Below are 20660 nucleotides of genomic sequence, written 5' to 3' on the forward strand. Positions count from 1 at the left end.
GCAGGCCATACAGTCTCTGTTGCAGCTGCTCAGCTCTGCCTTGTAGTGCGAAAGCAGCCATGGACGACATACGCCAGTAGGAGGGTTTGTGTTCTGATACAACTTGATTTACAGAACGAGAGAGTGGACGGTACTTTGCCAACTCCTGCTAAGCACAAGGAAGGCAGGCCAATATAACTGGAACTTAGGAAGGAGGGGAAGAGCAGGAGATGAAGTCAGAGCTGAAAGAGAGGGCAGATCCTCACGAGGGCCTCAGAGGCAACTGTGATGATGCCTTTTTGTCAGAATGAGGAAGGCAAGCCTTGAGGGTTCTGAATAGGAAGATGACATGATCTTGTAGGAAAGATCCAGAGTTTGTAATTGGACATATTAATTTAAGATGCTTATTAAATATCCTAGTGGAGGTATCAAAGAGGGAGTTGGATGGATGCCTGGAGTCAGGGGAAGATGCCTATACTGGCGCTAAACTGTGAGAGCCTTCAGCTTAGAGATGGTATTTAAATCATTAGACTAAGGGGCGCCTGGGTGGCTCAGTCAGTTAAGCGTCCGACCCTTGGTTTCTGCTCAGGTCATGATCTCAGCGTGGTGAGATTAAGCCCTGTGTCGGGCTCCATGCTCAACGGGGAGTCCGCTTGAGATTATTTTCCTCTGCCCCTCCCGACTGCACACACATTCTCTTTCTCTCTCGCTCGCTGTCTTTCAAATAAATAAATCTTAAAAAAATAAAAATTAAAAATAAAACCATTAGACTATGCATTCTCAAAAGGGCTAGTAGCACTCCAAAGGAGACAAAAATTAGCTCTTGAGGGGTGAAAAAAAATCTTAGCTATTATAGTGGTTTGCTCCAAATCTCAACCCTATCGAACACAATTTTATTCTTCAGTATTTAATTAACAGAGATGGGATGATTGGGGGGAAAGTGTTGAAAAAACTCCCTGAAGGAGTGATAATGAAAGCAAGGTTGAGAAACACCACCTGCACAATTGAAAATCCATATGTAACTTTTGACTCCCCCAAAACTTCACTCCTAATAGCCTGTTGACCTTAACTAATAAACAGTTGATTAACACCTATTTTGCATGTCTTATGTGTCATATACTATATTTTTACAATTAAATAAGTTAGGGAGGAGATGTTATTTCAAGTCATAAGGAAGAGAAAACACACTGACAGTACTTACCGTATTTATCAAAGTGGACCCATGCAGTTCAAACCTGTGTTTTTCAGGGTTCAGCTATATAAGACGACAACTTCTCCCGAAAACCTTGTTTCTATATAATCTAAATACATGAATAACCACTAAGAGTTATGAAAGAAAGGGACCATGAGAAATGTCAGCTTTTGTAGAAAAGTTAGGAAATTCTCTGCTACTTAGAACAGAATGAACGTGAATTCCAAGAAAAACAATTTGCAAACAGGCTTGAGACACAATGTATTAGTAACTTGGGGACTGCCTGCACACTTGTCCATCATCCCTCTTTTTCAAAGAAGCAGTCAGTATTTTAGGAATCATTTTCTCTAGTCTGAAATAACAGAAGGAATGTCAGATCTGCACATCACTGTCTCTGAATTACTTTGAATTACTTTGAAAAAGACTGACAATCTCGGGTGCCTGGGTGGCTCAGTTGGTTAAGCGACTGCCTTCGGCTCAGGTCGTGATCCTGGAGTCCCGGGATCGAGTCCCGCATCGGGCTCCCTGCTCAGCGAGGAGCCTGCTTCTCCCTCTGACCCTCTTCCCTCTCGTGCTCTCTGTCTCTCATTCTCTCTCTCTCAAATAAATAAATAAAATCTTTAAAAAAAAAAAAGAAAAAGACTGACAATCTCAAGATTTAGTGAATGTTACAAATCCATGACTTGGAAGGGCACCTGGAGGGCTCAGTTGGTTGTGTCTGCCTTTGGCTCAGGTCATGATCTCAGGGTCCTAGGATGGAGCCCCGCGTCAGCTCTCTGCTCAGCGGGGAGTCTGCTTCCTCCCTCTGCCCCTCCTCTCTCTCTCTCTCTCTCTCTCTCCCCCTCCCCCTCTCTCCCTTTCTCCCTCTCTCCCCCCCTCCTCTCATAAATAAATAAAATTAAAAAAAAAATTCATGACTTGGAATCAGATCTTCATGTTTTCATGTTTTTCCTTAAGTACTTAACATATATGATGCGATTTGTTTATTTTAGATAATCTAATTTTAGAAATCATGGAGAAAACAATTAGGCATCTTCATTTTTCCGTACATTAATGGGAAATGTAGACACTCTTTTGAGTACATTGTTGGCTAATAAAATAGCTCAGTAATTGAATTTAGTGTTAAAAGAAACTTGATGCAACATTTCCAGCCTCCTCTCCTTTAAGTTGAATAATTTTCTTTATCTGTATTTGTTGAGTCAGTGGGCAGATAGGAGGTTATCTCTAAACTAACAGGCCATGCCTACTTGAGTAGGTTTTGCTTCTTTGAACAAAGAAGGCTTAAATTTTAATAATACATTCTTGTTGAGTTCAAGACTTTTTTAAAACTCGAAGGTAGTTTTCTAAAATAAATATTAAACTCTTATTAACTTAAAAGTTTGTGCAATGCTATTTTAAAGCTCATTTGCAAGACTCAGCCACCAATTAAGGTAGTGCCTATGTTTACATTGGTTTATCTGCACTTTTCAAACCAGCAAGTTTCTGGATATGGGTAGTGACATATATGAACATACCTAATTGTAAATGTAAAAGGAAAAATTTTTTTGTGAAAATAACCTACTTGTTCAATCTAAAGATCTTCGCTAAACTGTGGAGGTAGATTTACACTATATAGTGACAGCATTTGCCCATTCCATGAAAAACTTTATAACTTTACTTCCAACTCTTTAAGTTGGAAATACTTAGTACCGAGTATTAAGTTGCCCTTTTAAGTAAGTAAATAGTAGATAGTACAGTTTGCCAGTAGATGAAATTATAATCACAACTATTTAAATTCCTAGCAGATTTATAGCACTATGAAGTACAGGAGTTACAGAAGCTTTGCTTATATTTTCATTTGTATTTTGGGGCATAAGTAAGATTATTTAAGAAATAGCTTAGGGACGCCTGGGTGGCTCAGTCGGTTAAGCATCTGCCTTCGGCTCAGGTCATGATCTCAGGGTCCTGAGATCGAGTTCCGCATCGGGCTCCCTGCTCAGTGGGGAGCCTGCTTCTCCCTCTGCCTTCTGCTCCCCCTGCTTGTACTCTCTGACAAGTAAATAAAATCTTAAAAAAAAAAAAAAAGGAAATAGCCTAAATTATGTATCCAACAATGTTAATTGGTTTGATTTTAGTCCTAAACTGGCCTATTCAGAAACCATAATTTAACATTAACTCATCTATTATTTTTCTTAGGTGACGAAATAAATAGACAAGATTCAGTGTTATTAGAAAATTTTCAGGTTAAAAGTAACATTCAGGAATTCTTTGCACGCTCATTTCTCTATTTACTGCCTTAGTGACAGAATTGTGCATCTCTAACAAATGCTGGATTTACATAAATGTTGTAAAATACCTTTTAAAAGTATTTTAAAATGTTAAGTGAAATTGATGGAATATCATAGTAAAGACGTTGCTTCAAGTGGTCAAAAGGCTGAGTACTGAGGTTTTATTAATATGCTTGAAAACTAATACTGGTTTTGAAATAATACTCTCCGTAAGCCTCTGTCTGGAATACTGTTATCCCTTAAACTTCTTCAGCTGTGGACACACCCCTTCCCACTGCAGATGCATGCACAACATCCACATGCTAGCCTGGGTGCCCCCCTCCCTGCTCTGCTTTCACATGTCCTGATCTTTAAAGACAAGAATTGTGTCTTTATCTGTGTCTCCAATGCTGAGCACCTTGGCAGGAACCTGGCAAGTTTTTGATAAATGTATTTCTAATCAATTTAGAACCAGTAATCATTAATGGTTACTTGAGTATCATTTGGACTTGGCATCTTATGAGAAATTAGTATATTACATTCTTTAGTTCTTATTAAAAGCCCAATACCATATTTCTGTTGGGAGCTGTTTTGCAATAGGACAATTCTGAGCTGCTTTTGCATGTGTTCTCTTGCTCAATAGGTAATTTTTGCCAAGGACAGGCTCTACTCAAAGTGATGACTCAAAATATTAAACCAACCTGAAAATGGATTCATGTCACTATTGCCTCCTCTCTTGTGATTCCCTATCTCTTTGTGTTGCCAGCAACCTCCTCAAAATGTAAAGCTGCTCTGTATCATTCGTTAAACCATGTCTGTTCTCTTTTTTTTCAAGATCAAGAATGTTAACTGCTTAGGAGGCAACATGAGATTTTTTGCCTCTTAGATCTCAAATATATTATTTTTTAAATTGCTGTTTGGGCATATGTATCATTTTCATTATAGATCATTAGGTACAACTCTGTGTTGTGAAATTCTTAGATGTATTTATATACTTATTCATGTTTAGTGACTGTAATCATTGAATTCCTTAATCAACTTTTTAAAATAACAGCCTTATTGATATACAATTCATATACCATAAAGTTCAGCCTTTTAAAGTATGCATTCACAGATTTGTGCAACCATCACTACTCTTTTAGAATATTTTAATTGCCCCCAAAAGAAACTTTATGTCCAATAACAGCCTCTCCTTTTCTCCCCCCTCCCATCCTCTGGCAACCACTAATCCACTTTCTTTGTCTGTGGATTTGCCTATTCTAGACATTTATATAAACAGAATCATAGAGTATGTGGCCTTTTGGTCTGGCTTTTATTTATCAAAATGTTTTTTAATGTCATTCATTTTGTAGCATGTATCAGCATTTCGTCTATTTTTAGGGCTAAAAATATTCCATTGTTTGGATATACCACATTTATTCATTCATTAGTTTTGATATTGGGTTTTTACCGCTTTTTGACTTACTATCACCAGTGCTGCTGTGCACATTCATATACAAGTTTTTGTGTGGACATATGTTTCATCTCTCTAGGGTATATCTGGTAAATATATCAATGAGTACAATTGCTGTGTCCTATGGTAACTATGATTAACTCTTGAGGAATTGACAAATAGTCTTGCAAAGTAGCTGCACCATTTTATATTCTGACCAGCAGTGTATGAGGGTTCCAATTTCTCCACATCCTCACCAGTACTTATCTTTTTAATTTTAGTCATTCTAATTAATGTATGTGAAGGTGGCATCTTTAGGGTTTGATTTGTATATCCCTGAGGACCAGTAATACTGAGCATCTTTTCCTGTGCTCATTATTGGCCATTTATATCTTCTATCTTCTTTGGAGAAATGTCCATTCAGATCATTTTTTGGGTTTTTTTTGGTAAGCTACATGCCCAGCGTGGAGCCCATCATGGGGCTCAAACTCACCACCCTGAGATCGAGACCTGAGCTGAGATCAAGAGTCGGATGCTTAACTGACTGAGCCACACAGCACCCCCATTTACGCATTTTTTATTGAGGTGTTTGTCTTTTTATTGTTGAGTTGTAAGAGCTCTTGTTTGTTTATTTAAAGATTTTATTTAATAAGTTCTTTTTTAGATAAAAGTCTTTTATCAGATATGAAATTTGCAAACATTTTCTCCCATTCTGTGATTGTCTTTTCACTTTTCTAATGATGTCCTTTGATACATAAAAAGTTTTTAGTTTGATGAAATTCAGAATTCAACATTTACTTATTTTTTCTTTTGACGTTGTGTTTTTGTTGTCCTATCTAAGAAATAATTGCCCAGTCCACGGTCATGTAGATTTATTCCTGTGTTACATTTTGAGTTAATGTGTGTATGAGGTAGGGGTCAAGTTTCATTATTTTGCTTGTGTATGTTCAGTTGACTCAGCACCATTTGTTGTAAAGGCTAACCTTCATTGAATTGCTTTTAATGCCTTTGTCAAAGATTAATCAAATTGTATTGTCACCCTTGTTGAAAATCAGTTGACCACAAATATAAGGGTTTTGTATTTTTGAAATCTCATCAATTCAATTCCTTGATCTGTATGTTTATCTTTATGCCAGTACCAGATTGTCTTGATTACTATAGCTTTGTAGTACTTTTTTTTTTTTTTTTTTTTAGATCCTCAAACTTTATTCTTTTTTAAGTTATCTTGGCTGTTCGGGGCTTTTTGCATTTCTATGTGAGTTTTAGAGTCAGCTTATCAGTTTTTGCAAAGAAGCCAGCTGGAATTTTGATGCTCATTGTTTTGAAACTATAGACTAATTTGGGAGTTATTGCCATCTTAACAATAATTAACTTCCAGTCCATGAACGCGGGATGTCTTCCATTTATTTAGGTCTTCTTTAATTCCTTTGCCGTAATGTTGTGTTTTCAGTGTATGAGTCTTGTACTTCCTAAGTATTTTATTCTTTTTGATGTTATTGTAAATGGAATTTTCTTAATTTTATTTTGGGATTGTTCATTATTAGTGTATAGAAGTACAGTTGAATTTTACATATTGATATTGTATTCTGCAACTGCAACCTTGCTGAACTCATTTATTCTAGTAGGGTTGGTTTGTTTTTGGTGTATTCCTTAGAATTTTCTGTACACAAGATTGTGTCATCAGTGAATGTAAATAGTTTTCTTCTTCCTTTTCAATATGAACGAAGGCCTTTTATTTCTTACTTTGCCTAAGTGCTCTGGCCAGATACTCCAGTACAGTGTTGAATGGAAGCTATGAGAACAGGCATCCTTCTTTTTCTTGACTTCAGAGGAAAGCATTCAGTCTTTCACAATTAAGTATGATGTTAATTATAGACTTTCTTAGATGCCTTTTATCAGGTTGAGGAAATTCCCTCTTTGTTGCATATATTTTTATCATGAAAAGGTGTTGGATTTTGTGAATATTTTTTCTGGATCTATTGAGATGATCATGTGTTTTTTGTCTTTTATTCTGTTGTGTAGTATATTGATTGATTTTTGTATGCTAAACGAACCTCTCATGCCTGGAATAAGTCATACTTGCTCACGAGTATAGTCCTTTTTATATACTGCTGGATTTGGTTTGCTAGTTTATTATGAAGGATTTTTGTATCTATATTCATAGGGATATTGATCTGTCCATAGTTTTTTGTTTTTTCTGTGATATCTTTGTCCATTTTTTAAAAACTGTGGTAAAATATACCTGACATAAATTTACCATTTTAACCATTTTCAAGTATAGTTCTGTGGCAGTAAGTACATTCCATTGTTCTATGACCATCACACCATCCATCTCCAGAATTTTTTCATCTTCCCAAACTGAAACTATATACTCAGTAAACAGTAACTTCTTATTCTCCCTTGCCTCCAGCCCTTGGCAACCACCATTCTATTTTTTGTCTCTATGAATATGACTACTCTAGTTACCTCATATACATGGAAACATACATTATTTGTCCTTTTGTGACTGGCTTATTTCACTTAGCACTAATGTCTTCAGGGTTCATGCATGTTGTAGCATGTATGAGAATTTCCTTCTTTTTAAAGACTGAATATACTATTGCATGTATATACCACATTTGGTTTATCCATTCATTCATCAGGCATCCATCAATGTGAAGTATCTTTGTCTGGCTTTAATATCAGAGTAATACTGACCTCCTAAAATAAATTGGTAAGTGTTCCCTCCTTTTCTTTCTTTTTTCTGGGGGGTGGGGGAAGAGTGTGAAGGATTGATGTTAATTCTTCTTTTAAGAGTTTGGGACAATTGATTGGTAATGGCATCTAGCCCTGGGCTTTTCTTTGTGGGAAGCTTTTGATTACAAAGCACTCCATTTACTTGGTATAGGTCTATTCAGATTTTGTTTCTTCTTGAGTCAGTTTTGGTGGTTTATGTCCTTCTAGGAATATATCCATTTCATCTAGATTATCTAATTCGTTGGCATATAATCATCAATAGTATTTCTTACAGTCGTTTTTATCTCTGTAAGGTCAGTGTTGATAGCCCCTCTTTTGTTCCTGATTTTAGTAATTTGAGTCTTCTCTCTTTCTTTCTTGGTCAGTTTGGCTAAAAATTTCTCCTTTTTGTTGATCTTTTCAAAGAACCAACTTTTGGTTTTATTGTCTCTATTGTTTTTTCTATTCTTTCATTTATTTCCACTCTAATCCTTATTATTTCTTTCCTCCTGCTTCCTTGGGTTTAGTTTGCTCTTTTTCTAGTTCCCTAAGGTTCATGGTCAAGTTATTGATTTGAGATCTTTCTTCTTTTTAAAAAAATTTCCTCTAATCACTGCATCATAAGTTTTGTCGTATTTTAATTTTCATTCATCTCAAAGCACTTTCTGATTTCCCTTGTAATTTTTTTGACCCACTGGTATTTAGAAGTATGTTGTTTAATTTTCACATGTTTTTAGATTTCCTTTCCTTCTGCTGTTGATATCTAATTTCATTCCATTGTGGTCAGAGAACACACTTGGTATGATTTAATTCTTCCAAATTTTTTGAGGCTTGTTTCAGGATCTAACATGCTCTATCTTGAAGAGTGTTCTATGTGCACTTAAGAATGTATATTCTGCTGTGATTGGGTGGAATATTCTATAAATGTCTTTCAGACTTAGTTTGTAGTATTATTTATTTAACTCTTCCATACCCTTGTTGATCTTTTATCTTGTCTATTACTGAAAGTGAGGTGTTAAAGTCTCCAACTATTTTTGTTGAAGTATGTATTTCTCTCTTAAATTCTGTCACTTTTTGCTTCCTTTACTTTGAGTCTCTTTTTAGATGCATACATTTTTATAATTGTTATGTCTTCCCGATAGATTAACCCTTTATCATAAAAAAATTCCTTGTCTTTAGTAACATATTTTCACATAATATCTATTTTTTTTTTATATTAGTGTAGCCAACCATTATAGCTCTCTTTTGGTTACTCTATTAATGGTATGTCTTTTTCCGTCCTTTTATTTTATCTTCCTGCTATTTTGACCTTTTTTTATCATTATGAAGTATCCCTTTTTATCTTTAGTAGTATGTTTGTCTTAACATCTAGCCTGTTTGATACTAGTGTAGCCACTCCAACTCTTTTACGTGTACATGATATATCTTTTGTTCCTTTTATTTCAGCCTCTTTGTGTCTTTGAATCTGAAGTGTGTCTGTTGTAGATAGCATATAGTTGGATCGTTTTTTATTTATTTTATTTTTAAATTTTTAAATTTTATCTTTTTTTTTTTTTAAAGAGAGAGTGTGTGTGCACATGCACGCAAGTGGGGGTGGGAGTTGGGGCAGGGCAGAGGGAGAGGGAGAGAAAGAGAATCCCAAGCAGGCTCCACACTCCATGCAGAGCCCAACATGAGGCTCAGTCTTACAACCCTGAGATCATGACCTGAGCCAAAATCGGGTTGGATGCTCAATCAGCCAAAGCCACGGATCATTTTTTTAAGAATTCATTCTGCGGATCTCTACCATTTTCATTGGAGTGTTTAGTCCATTTGTATTTAACATATTACTGATAATCATAACCTAATTGATAAGACAATTTACATCTGCCATTTTGCTATTTGTTTTCTATGTCTTATGCTTTTTTGTTCCTCTAATCCTCCATTACTCCTGTCTTTTGTATTAAGTAGCTATTTTTGAGTATACCATTTTAATTCCCTTGTTTTTTCTTTTACTGTATATATTTTTAAGTTACTTAGCAGTTGCCCTGTAGATTATAATTAACATCTGAATTTGTAGCAGTGTAGTTCAGATTAATATCAACTTAATTTCAATAGGACACAAAACATTGCTCCATTAACATAGTTTCATAATTATTGCTTTCTGCATCAGCTTTTTAAATCAGATAGGAGAAGAAATACTACATTAATACTGTCTTTATATGAGAGAGAATGATGGGGCCTGTTGAGGTAGTTAGTTCCACATTTATACATTTTTAAGAAAATGAAATCTGTAAAGAAATAGCTTTTACTGGAAAAATAGTTATTAAAATGTCACTGTGATTAATTTTTAAGTGGTGGAATTAATGGTGGGTTTTATTTTTTGCTACTCATATTTTCTGTATTTTCTACAAAGTACATGTACCTTATTTAATAATCTGAGACAAAAACATAGTATTTAGAAGCCGAATTATTTATGTTACCAATGGGAATGAGGTTCTTAAGTAGAGCATACTAAGTATAATTTAACTTTTTTTTTTTTTTTTTTTTTTTACCACTATAGGTACACCCGTACCTCTCTAGATTCATTAGGTTATACCTGTGTAAAATACTGAATTTTCTTAGATTCTCTCTGGCTCCAAAATCCTATGTCTTTATATATTCATCTGACTAAATTGTTTTTATTTTAATTTTGAAATAATTCCAGATTTACAGAAAATTCCAGGTTTACAGAAAAGTTGCAAAAAAGTACATTGCAACTTTACCATAAGTCTGGAATTTTTATGTAACCTGTATTCAGGTTCTTCAGATGTTAACATTTTATCACAGTCTCTTTATTCTCTCTTTATATATGCATACATGTGTTGTGTTCATGTGTATATAAATGTGTGTGTGCCTGTTTTGTTACTGCTTTTCCTGAACTGTTGGAGAATAAATTATGGACATGATGCCCCTTCACCCCTAAATACTTCAGTGTGTGTTTCCTAAAAATGAAGATACTCTCTTTTTTAACCTTTGCACATTATCAAAATGAGGAAATTAACATTGATCCAGTACTAAAGTTCTTTGAAGCCAAGAAGTCATGTAAAACCAAAACAGAAATTCCTGCCAGGAGACCGTATCAGAGATACTTGTCTGTCTGGTCATCCTCAGTCTTTTCATGACTTTAACATTTTTGAAGAACACAGGCTAGTTATTTTTTGAGTGTTCGTCACGTTGGGTTTCCTCATGACAAGATTCAGGTTTGCACATTTGGTAGGATGACCACAGAAGTGATGTTGTGCCTTCATGGTGCGTTACTTCAGTGCACACATGATGTTCATCTCATTACTGATGTTAAAGACCTTGCCTCCCCCTCAGCCCCCAGAGGAAGCTCTTAGCTCTTTGGTTGCTTGTTTTTTGGCTTATGAACAGCAGGAATTCATTTCTCACTGTTCTGGAGGCTGGAAGTCCAAGATCAGAGTGCCTGCGTGGTTGAGTTCCAGCGAGGGCCTCTTCTGGGTATAGGCTGCTGCTGACCTCATTGTGTCCTCACCTGCTGGAGAGCAGAGAGAGGACACAGCTCTCCTGTGACGCTTAGGAAGGCAGCCGTCCTGCTTGGAAGCTCGTAGCTTTAGTAGCTGCTAGGTGCATTCAGTGATTTCATATATGATTTGATACTGTTAACTCCTGTAGAAATTAATGATAGATATTTTGTAGTAATGGCATAGCATGTCATCCAGTTGGATTTTATTTTTGTATGCCCTAATTCTACTTTGATCCTAGGTTAATAAATTTAAGCATTTAACAAGTAAACAATTTTGAAAGTATAGTAAAATCTTTACTCATTAGAGTATCCTCAGGTTCTCAAAACAAAAGAAGTTTTGTTTATAGAACTTATTAATTACATGTATTTCTGAAAAGTATTATATTTTAAAAACTGGATTTTCCCCATACATTATGATTCCAAACCTGTTTTGTCCACCCCCACCCTTCACCTCCAGTTTACATTGTTGTCTACCCCATTTTTAGTTTTTCATCACCTTTCTGTTTTTTGTCTTATCTTTTTTAACCATGAACCTAAAAAAAAAAAGTCACATTCCTTTAGCTCTCATATGGGATTGAAAATCATTTTCTTCTGTGTATTTTTATCACTTCTGCTTTATATTTATGGTCTTTTCCTTAATTGAGGCTAAAGGTAATTTTTTAATGGAATGATTTTATTTTGTAATGATTAAATTATAGAGTGAATTGTGAAAATTTAAACCAGAGTAGGTATTAGGCAGTTTGGGGGAGGGGCCCAGTTTGCTTTATAACAAATTACTGTGGTAAGAACTGGTGGAAAGTCTGGCACTTACCCTATTGATAGTTGAAACTTTGTTTTCATGAAGTATTTTTCCACTTAACAACATATATTAAATACCTGCTTTGTGTTAGGCGCCAGGTTCTGGAGAGAAGAGGCAGTCAGAACTGGACAGGGTCCATGTCTTCATGGGGCTTGGTCTAGTGGCAGCAGACAAAATATATCATAAATAAGGGTAAAATTTGTGAGCAGTGCTATGAAAGAGAAGTTCAGGATGGTAAGAGTATAAAATAATGAGAAGAATTCAGTATAGTTTAGGAGTTCCAGAAAGGCTTTTCTGAAAACAGTTAAGGATGCACAGGAGTTATGTAGGTCAAAGAAGGTAGACGGGTGAATTCGGGAATAGTGGTATCTCCATGGAGGTGGACAGAAGTAGATGGATTTGAGAGAAATTTTGGGGGTCTCATCACCAGATCTTGAGGGGGTGGTGGGAGAACAGCGTTAAGAATGAGTCCTTGAGGGGCGCCTGGGTGGCTCAGTCAGTTGGGCGTCTGCCTTCGGCTCAGGTCATGGTCCCAGGGTCCTGGGATCGAGCCCCGCGTCGGGCTCCCTGCTCAGCGGGGAGCCTGCTTCTCCCTCTCCCTTTGCTTGCCGCTCTGCCTACTTGTGCTCTCTATCTCTCTGTCAAATAAATTAAAAAAAAAAAAAAAAAGAATGAGTCTTTGATTTCTGGCTGTGCTGCCCTTCTCTGGGATGGAGATCACCGAGAGGAGAGACCCTAGGGCTGAGGTTTGAGAAGCTCCAGTATTTGATGGTCAGGAAGAGGGGGTACGTACCAGAAGAGACAGAACAGAACAGCCAGACCCACAGGAGGAGAACAGGGAGGTGTGCCCCCCCAGGAGGTGAGGGATGTGAGCTAGCATTTCAAGAAGAGGGAGCGGGCAGAAGCGCAGATATTGCCGAGAAGGAAGAGAAGGACTGAAACTGTTCATTGGATTTAATGCCTTAGTGCCGGCCTGAACAACAGCCGCTGTGGGAGAGTAGGGCCTCTGGAAGACATACTGGTGTGGGGTCAGGGGTGAGTCCGTGTGAGGAGATGGAGACAGCAGTGCGGAGAACTCTTTGGGGAAATCTCTCCCTTCTGAAGACAGGGAAGGTGGGTGTGCTCTTTCATAACAAGAGATTGCAGAAAGAGGTGAGCTGGCCTCTGCGAGAGCTGGGGTGCCACCATGATGAGAGCTGGGAGGATCTGAGATGGTCTGGCAGAGGATGTGACTATGAGAAAGAGATGGGGAATCCACATTCAGTGTTCACAGCTACCATTGGGTCAGTGTCTGCTCTGTGCCCAAGTGAGAACTTTTACAGTAGTCGCTAATGAGTGTATTTGTTTTTTTACCATAAACCTTTTTTGTCAGAAGAATGATGAAAACGGAAACTGCTCGGGGGAAGGAATTGAATTCCCTACAACCAATTTGTATGAACTGGAAAGCCGTGTTTTGACTGATCACTGGTCCATCCCTTACAAGCGAGAAGAATCACTAGGCAAATGCCTGTTGGCGTCTACCTATCTGGCCAGACTTGGTAAGTTCTCACACCGCAGGACACAGGAGGAGGGGACTTTTGATCGGAGGCCTGACGTTAATCTTCACTCCTGTGTGATCGCCCATCTGTATACTATTTGATCATTTACTCTCCCAGTCTTGGTGTAGCCCCTGTGGAATAAAAGCTTTGAATTAAATCAGCTGTTTTCTTCTAGCTCCAACAGAGTGTAAGAGTCTTTAAAATATAATTGAAAAGCTTTATAGAAATTGAAATGAACATTTTCCACAAAAGCTTGGAGCACTTTAAGGTTCAATTCAGTGGCTTTTTATTCTTTAGGAGAAGAAAGTAATATTTATTTGGCGAACATTTTGTACATATTAAATGTTTGGCACTGTCTTGAGCGCTTTACAGATGTTAAACCAACAGAGTAATAAAATGCCTCCAGGTTGGAAAATGCGTGTCAATATAAGGAAGCTTCTTGACTCTAATTACATTGAAGAAAAATAATTTATTTTTCATATGCAGTTCAGTTATAAAATAAGATGAATTGGTCCACTGTTTTGTGATTTTTTTTTTTCCCCTCATTAAAAGGGTGTGCATAGTTTACCACCATGATTAAATATGAGGCACATCAAAAAGAAATATTTTGACTAGGGTCAGATTTAATTCCCACAGCCTTTTATGGCGCCTGATGACTGGCTTCTCAGCAGCAGCATTTATTGCTGGCCTGTTAGGGTGTAGGTACTGTGCTACGTGGTGGGTCTGAAGAAAAGAAAATGGGTCCAACAGGATTCCCAGTGACAAGCCAAATACACTATTAAGGTTTTTTTTAAACGATGTATTCCAACGGGTAAGTTTACAGTGGATTCATTCATTCACTTAGCAGATATTCATCACCTGTTGTGTGCCAGGCACAACTCTGCGCATTTGTTAACAGAGTCCCCTAGGTTTTAGGGAGGAAGAGTGATTTTGGTATTTATTGAGAATATTTGTGTTTTTATAGAGCTATTTAGGAAAACAATAGCTAGTAAGAGGCAGCCGTTGGCGTTAAGTCAGATCATTTGAAGTTCCTCTGACAATGGAAACATAAGTTCAACCATTTCACTTCTAATTATTTATTACACTATTAACAAATGTATATGAATTAATATATATTAATATATTGGGCTGTTAACAAATACATTAATACTGTGATAGTCTGCTTGTTCATCAGAATATATATATATTCTGCTTTTAATCTCTTAAGTATCAAGGTTTCTGTAAATAAATAGTTCCATGCATATGAATTTGGAATAATATATATGATTTCTGCAAACTGCCTAAAATCTTAGTAAGGCATATTGTTTCATTTATTTTACTAAGGTCTTTCCGAGTCTGATGAGAATTGTAAAAGATTTATGGATAGGTGTATGCCTGAAGCCTTTAAAAAGGTAAGGAAAAATGTGCTAGTCTGGTTTTTTGGGTGGGGGCTTTTCATTTTCGTTTTTGTGTGAGAACAGTTTATGAATCTTGTTCAACTGAGGAATCCCCTACTCTGAACCAAGTCACTCCGAATTTGGGGCTTATGAATGATTGACTTTTATATTTAATTGTTTGCACATGTCTTTGGATGGCTGTCACTTTTACTTCCTCTTTAGTTGCCAAAGAATAGGTTAAGACTTACCTATACTAGGAGATCACATATCATACTAATCTGAGGCTTGTGCCATTTAGAAAGATAAGACTGATTTATCAAAATACAAGCCATTTGTCCTGATTGTTGTACTAAGACAGACGCAGGAATTTGAACTGTACAACATTTGACTAGATTGAGTATGTTTCATGGCAAAATGGCAGGCGTGTGGCAGCATCTCCGGCAGAGCTAGACTGATGTGAGTCTTCCCCTTCTGGTCACGTCGCTCATAAAGCAATTGTTCTTAACAGGGAGAATAGGAGATCACAGGATTTGTGATTCTGAAAGCAATCTAACTCAGCATGATTCCCTTTTCAGGGCATGAGTTCTGAACTCCCCAAAGAGCAGGGACAATGTCATAGACACTGTCGTTTTCCCCAGCGTATAGCCAGTGCCTACCTCCGAGAGAGAGCTCAGTAAATCTTTGCTGAATGAATGAGTCTCCCTGCTGTCTTGTCCTTCTGGGTTTTGACATCCATTTTTGTCCCATATGCAAGGAAGTCACTAGAGCCACAGATGGGTGAAGATTGTATTTATCCTAAAACCCAGCAAAATAAACTGCTCATTTGTAAACTATTATTCCCATCTACATCTTGATAGAATCTCCCTTGATTCGAGGCTCAAAAAATACCAAAATTAATCTTAGGAACAAAAACAGCTGCATCTTTGAAAAAAGTGTGAAATTCTTTAAAATTGTCATTTGGGCAGAGATTACATGGAATCAAGACTTATGTTCATTTTGGATGAATTCATCTACCAATTTATTTAAAATTTTAAACTTTTATGAATTCTGTTGAGAATTATAGTAATTTTTTAAAAAATAGAGTTTTTATAATGTCACATACTGTGATGCATTATGTCGTATGCATAAATTTACAGAAAGAAAAAGCAACTTTATTCATGGAGAAGGATTTATTAGTATAAGGACCTTTAGGTTAATGGTCTTCAGATCCAGAGAGCCCTGTGTCAATGCAGGTCACCAACAGGTTACATATTTGGAATATATTACTGTAACTCTGTGCAGAGACACTTCAGAAAACAGTTTTATATTATGACCTCAGCTCTTTGTAATAGTGTAATAAATGGTCCAGTGGTTGGTTGCTTGGTTGTTTTTTTCTGCGAAACTACAAGCACAAGGGTACCCTCTGTTATATTGTTCAGTGTTGCTTATGTAAAACTGTATATGTTAAATTCTCTTTACAGTTTAGAGCTATAAAAAAGGTTCTCATCCACATCAATAAAGCATGCTTGTTCTTAATTAAATCAGAATTTAATTTACAGAGTTCTGTGTGCCTTTAGACCTGGCTACCAGAAAGCTCGATAGTATTTTATGTAACTGGTATCATTTCCCTTAGCTGTGTTTCCTGGTACGATGACTATCCCTCTGTCCTCTTCCCTTGACTTTTCTTGCAAGACACCTCAAATGATTCATTAGAAGGAAGGGTGTAAGAAATACACAACTGTATGAATAAGGCGCACCACAGGGGCTCTGTTGTCATGTCTGCCTTCTTCACCTCTTACCTTCAGGCTGGCCTGGATTCTTGACTGTGCGTTCAAGCAGGAAAGGAAATCTAGGTCTGGCCATAGGGCATAGTTACGTTTAAACCTTGAGCATAGCTTCCCCACAAAGGGCTGCCTGTCTTTCCCCCATCTTCTGCAAGGTAGGTAGACTTCCCTGTCCACATTCAAAACTGAGCAAATGAGATGGCAACAGAGGGAGTGGTGCTACATCCACATACATTTTATTTTATAGTCACATGACCCTTCTCGAATGCTCGTCTGCTTCCTTTTGCTTTATTATTTAAGTATAGGAAGAAGATAGAGGCAGGCAAAAAATTCTTGCAAAAAAAAATAACTCATTGGTTTATATAAAATCAGTCTTACGGTTATTGCTTGTTTGCACAAATAGTGCAGCTAATTGGTATTTAGAAAATCTGGAACTGGGGTTTTTCTCTGTAGCTAAAGAAGTTTGGGCTCTTTCAAGCTGCTCTTGTTAAGGGGTTCTCAGTGTGACCAAGATGGAATTTTTATTGCATAGTGTTTTCCTTCTGAAGGGAAATCTTACAAAAACATGATACCACCATACCAATTTGCCATCATTTTATTAAGTGAAACCCTTTGATTTTCTCATTTCCTGTTCTGGCAAGTTGTTCCTGCATTAGATTTCCCCAAGGACTAGACTGAGGCTTGGAGAAATCCAATGATGATTATTTTAGATTCATCTATGCGCCTTTTCCCTCCTTTTTAATGAGTCTTAAGATGCTGAGTGTAAGATGCACCATTGTTACATGTTTTTTGTTTTATATTAAAGAAAAATAGCTGCAAAATGTTACAATGCCTTATCACTTAGAGTTCTTTTAGATTTGCTTAAACATTTTTTAAAATTGCATGTTACTTCTCTACATACCAAAAGGAGAATAGAAGCAAAAGAATCTGGTAAAGTATTTCTAAAATTTTTTCACATTCGTAGTCCTGTTGCCATCTGGTCAACAGGTGGAAAGACCGGTCCTGTTTCTGAGATATTAAGAATACAGCAGGAATATGTATGTTCAAATCATGAAAGATAGCGTACTTCTTAGATTCTAGGAACATTGGTTAATAGTGACAGCCATTATATGTTAATAATAATACCTTGCTATTTATAAAACACTTTCACATTTGTTTTATCTTTTGATACTCATCACATCTATGTGAAGTGGGTAGGAATTTTGCCTCTTTAGACCTGAGACATCTGAGCCCCTGGGAACTTGGGTAATTTCTTGTCCAAGGCCATACAGCTATAAAACAGTAGTAGCTCCAGGATTTGGTCTCAGGTTCTTCCTTGCTCTACACCACTTGACCTCCCCAAGTAATAACGAAAAGTGGAGAAGCAAATGAAAATTTTCTTTTAAACCAGCTGCTTCAGTGTGAGGGAATTAATGTTCAAAAACAAAACTCAATGTTGATTCTGAAATCATTGAGTGAGTAGATGGGCTGCAGGCTATAGGCCTTTTAAAGCAAGTCATCTGCATAAAAGTGATACTATGGTAATCATCTCTTGATTATTCAAGATTGAGCTGATAAACAATAGACTTTTTCTTTTCAAGTTAGACTCTAAAGTGCCCTTTGTTTTTGTAGCTCCTGACTTCGAGTGCTGTTCACAAGTGGGGTACTGAAATTCATGAAGGAATCTACAACATGTTGATGCTATTAATAGAACTGGTTGCAGAGAGAATTAAACAAGATCCGATTCCCACTGGTCTCCTGGGTGTGCTTACAATGGTACATTATCTCTAAAATGAAGTACTTTGTGTTTTGATTTTGTTTAAAGTACCGACTGTCCTCTGACTTGTAATTAATAATGAGTGATAATGATATTGTAAAAGATATTAATTTAGCTGTTAGGGACCTTGCTTTTTATTTTTAAAACAGAGCAACCATTCATTCTGTGTTCTCAGTTTTAACAAAATACCTTTCTAATTTTAATAGCTTTCTTAGCTCTTACAATAATTAAATTGCTTTCCCTCATGTCTTCTTGATTATTCACATCATAAATGCTTTCACATGGGGTGCTCCTGCGGTTTGGTTTCTGGCCTTTTTCCCTAACTAGTCCCAGTAGCTGTGTGAAGAAGGGGCCTTTACGGCCCTGCTGCCTGGCCGTACCTGCAGCAGCTCAGGACACCTGGCCGTGTGCCCTGCATTCCCTCCCGGCGGCCACTGGACAGGAGAGGAGAGCTCTCCCTCACTCACCCGCTCCTCTGCCCTAGCTCAGGGGTACACGCTGTTGGGATATTTGATAGATTCCATTACCGAAGGAGTCCAATGCTATATTTTTTCGTCTTTTCTAATGCTAATATTTGTTGCTATAGAAATAGATAATAATGGTGTTTCTCTGTTGTCTTTGAATCTAGGCTTTCAATCCTGATAATGAATACCATTTTAAAAACAGAATGAAAGTGTCTCAGAGGAATTGGACAGAAGTGTTTGGGGAGGGAAATACGTTTGCTGTTTCACCTGTGTCTACTTTCCAAAAGGTAAACAGGGTCTTGTTTCATCATTTTATAGAGAAATGTATTGAAAAAGATTTTTTGCGCCGTAAAAATTTACGTGGAAGGGTTAAAACAGTCTGTGAAAAATGACAGATATTCCATATGGCTCATAAAATTGCTTAACTTTTTTTTCAGATATTGCATATTTTTCCACAGCTATTAACCAACATAAAGAATTTTATAGATTTGAAATGATGTTTAGTGAAATGTGGAATGACTGCATGACATCAGTGCCCTATTTATTGAATTGTCAGAACCCCAGTTTAATGGGTGTCCCAGTTTCTCAGAGATGTTTGACAAGCTAGAGCATTTGAAACCGTTTGAAATGGCTAATTATGCCTAGAAAAAATAATCTAGAAAGTAGTCTCATGTATCAATTTTCTTTTATACTCCAGAAGCATTAAAGCTTTGGGTTTTTTTCCAAGCCAAGAACCAATTATCTTTATTTTATATTTAAAGGCCTACAATGTGCCCAATAACATTATGCCCACAGGAGTACATAATCTAAACATCTGTTGATCAGACTCTGGTTTTTGAGAAACCATTGAAAGGAGTCAATAGAGTAGATAGAAAACTTATCCGTTGCTTTAGTCAAAGCAGAAGTTTTAGTTTAGCAGTCCTATAAAGATTAATAAGCCATGGCTCCTAACTTAGAGCTAGTGGAGGAAATGTGAAAACAAAAACTTAAGGTGCCATAAACAGTACATGTAGTCACAGTAACGTGGACTGCAGGAGAGGGTAGCCAGTGCTGTCTGGGAGGGTCAGGCAGTCCTCCAGAGAGGAGGGAATGAGGGCCGAGTGGAAAGGGCAGTGAGAAGACACTGTGGCATTTGATCCCCACAACAACTCCACGAGTGAGGTACTATTTTTGACCCCATTTCATGGACGAGAAACTGAGGCACACAGGAGTTGAGTCCTTGCCCGGGTCCACAAACCTAGTCACAGGAAGAAACCACGTAATCCAGCCTCATTGTCTGCGTCTGTAAATATCTACAGTCTTGCCTCCCAAAATATTAAAAACCTCGTCTTTGGTTTTGTTGTGAAGGTTGGATGACAACTGTATACAGAAAACACATTTTCCTCGGGTTTTCTGTCCTTTGTTCGGTACCCTCAGTCTTTCCCTCTCTGTCGGAGCATTCCCGTTGTGTACGTCGTGCTCCAGTCTTCCCCATCTTTAAAAATTCTGCCTTTGATCCCGTGTCCCTTTCTAGCTTCAGCATGGTTCTCTGCCCCTCCGCACCCCTACCAGAGAAGATTCCGCCTGTCTCCCCTCCCACTTACTCTGTTACTGGTTACCCCGGAACTGCAACTTAAGTAGATGAAATCAAAATTTCATTAATAATCTATCCTCCTCTGAGCAGCACATAAAGACCTTGGAATGTTTCATGTTCCCACTCCCCACCTGACTTATTCTCTGTCCCCTTAGTCTTTATCATGCAGTGTCTCAGTCTCTCCTGTCTTGCTTTGCCCTCAGACAGATATCATCATTCCTCTTTTGTGCAGTGTTTTAACTTAGCCATATGTGTGTACTGTCTCATTTAACTTAGCCATATGTATGTACTGTCTCATTTAACTTAGCCATATGTATGTACT

At 37.3% G+C, this 20660-nt stretch overlaps 1 protein-coding gene across 3 annotated transcripts in view; it reads left to right on the forward strand.

Moving 5' to 3' along the window:
- USP24 (ubiquitin specific peptidase 24) overlaps positions 1 to 20660 on the forward strand; it is a 135956-nt gene that overhangs the window by 14949 nt on the left and 100347 nt on the right. For 2 of the 3 annotated variants that reach the window (XM_025871721.2, XM_073896684.1), the window contains exons 2-5: positions 13241 to 13406; positions 14730 to 14797; positions 18157 to 18300; positions 18930 to 19052. In XM_025871721.2, coding sequence (XP_025727506.2) covers positions 13241 to 13406; positions 14730 to 14797; positions 18157 to 18300; positions 18930 to 19052 — 501 coding nt within the window. The remainder of the gene's footprint in view (positions 1 to 13240; positions 13407 to 14729; positions 14798 to 18156; positions 18301 to 18929; positions 19053 to 20660) is intronic. The other variant, XM_073896683.1, reaches the window with a different exon arrangement.

The sequence above is a fragment of the Callorhinus ursinus genome, unplaced genomic scaffold (genome assembly GCF_003265705.2).
Source record: "Callorhinus ursinus isolate GAN/ISIS: 27379988/994484 unplaced genomic scaffold, GSC_fseal_2.0 scaffold9, whole genome shotgun sequence".
NCBI lineage: Eukaryota > Metazoa > Chordata > Mammalia > Carnivora > Otariidae > Callorhinus > Callorhinus ursinus.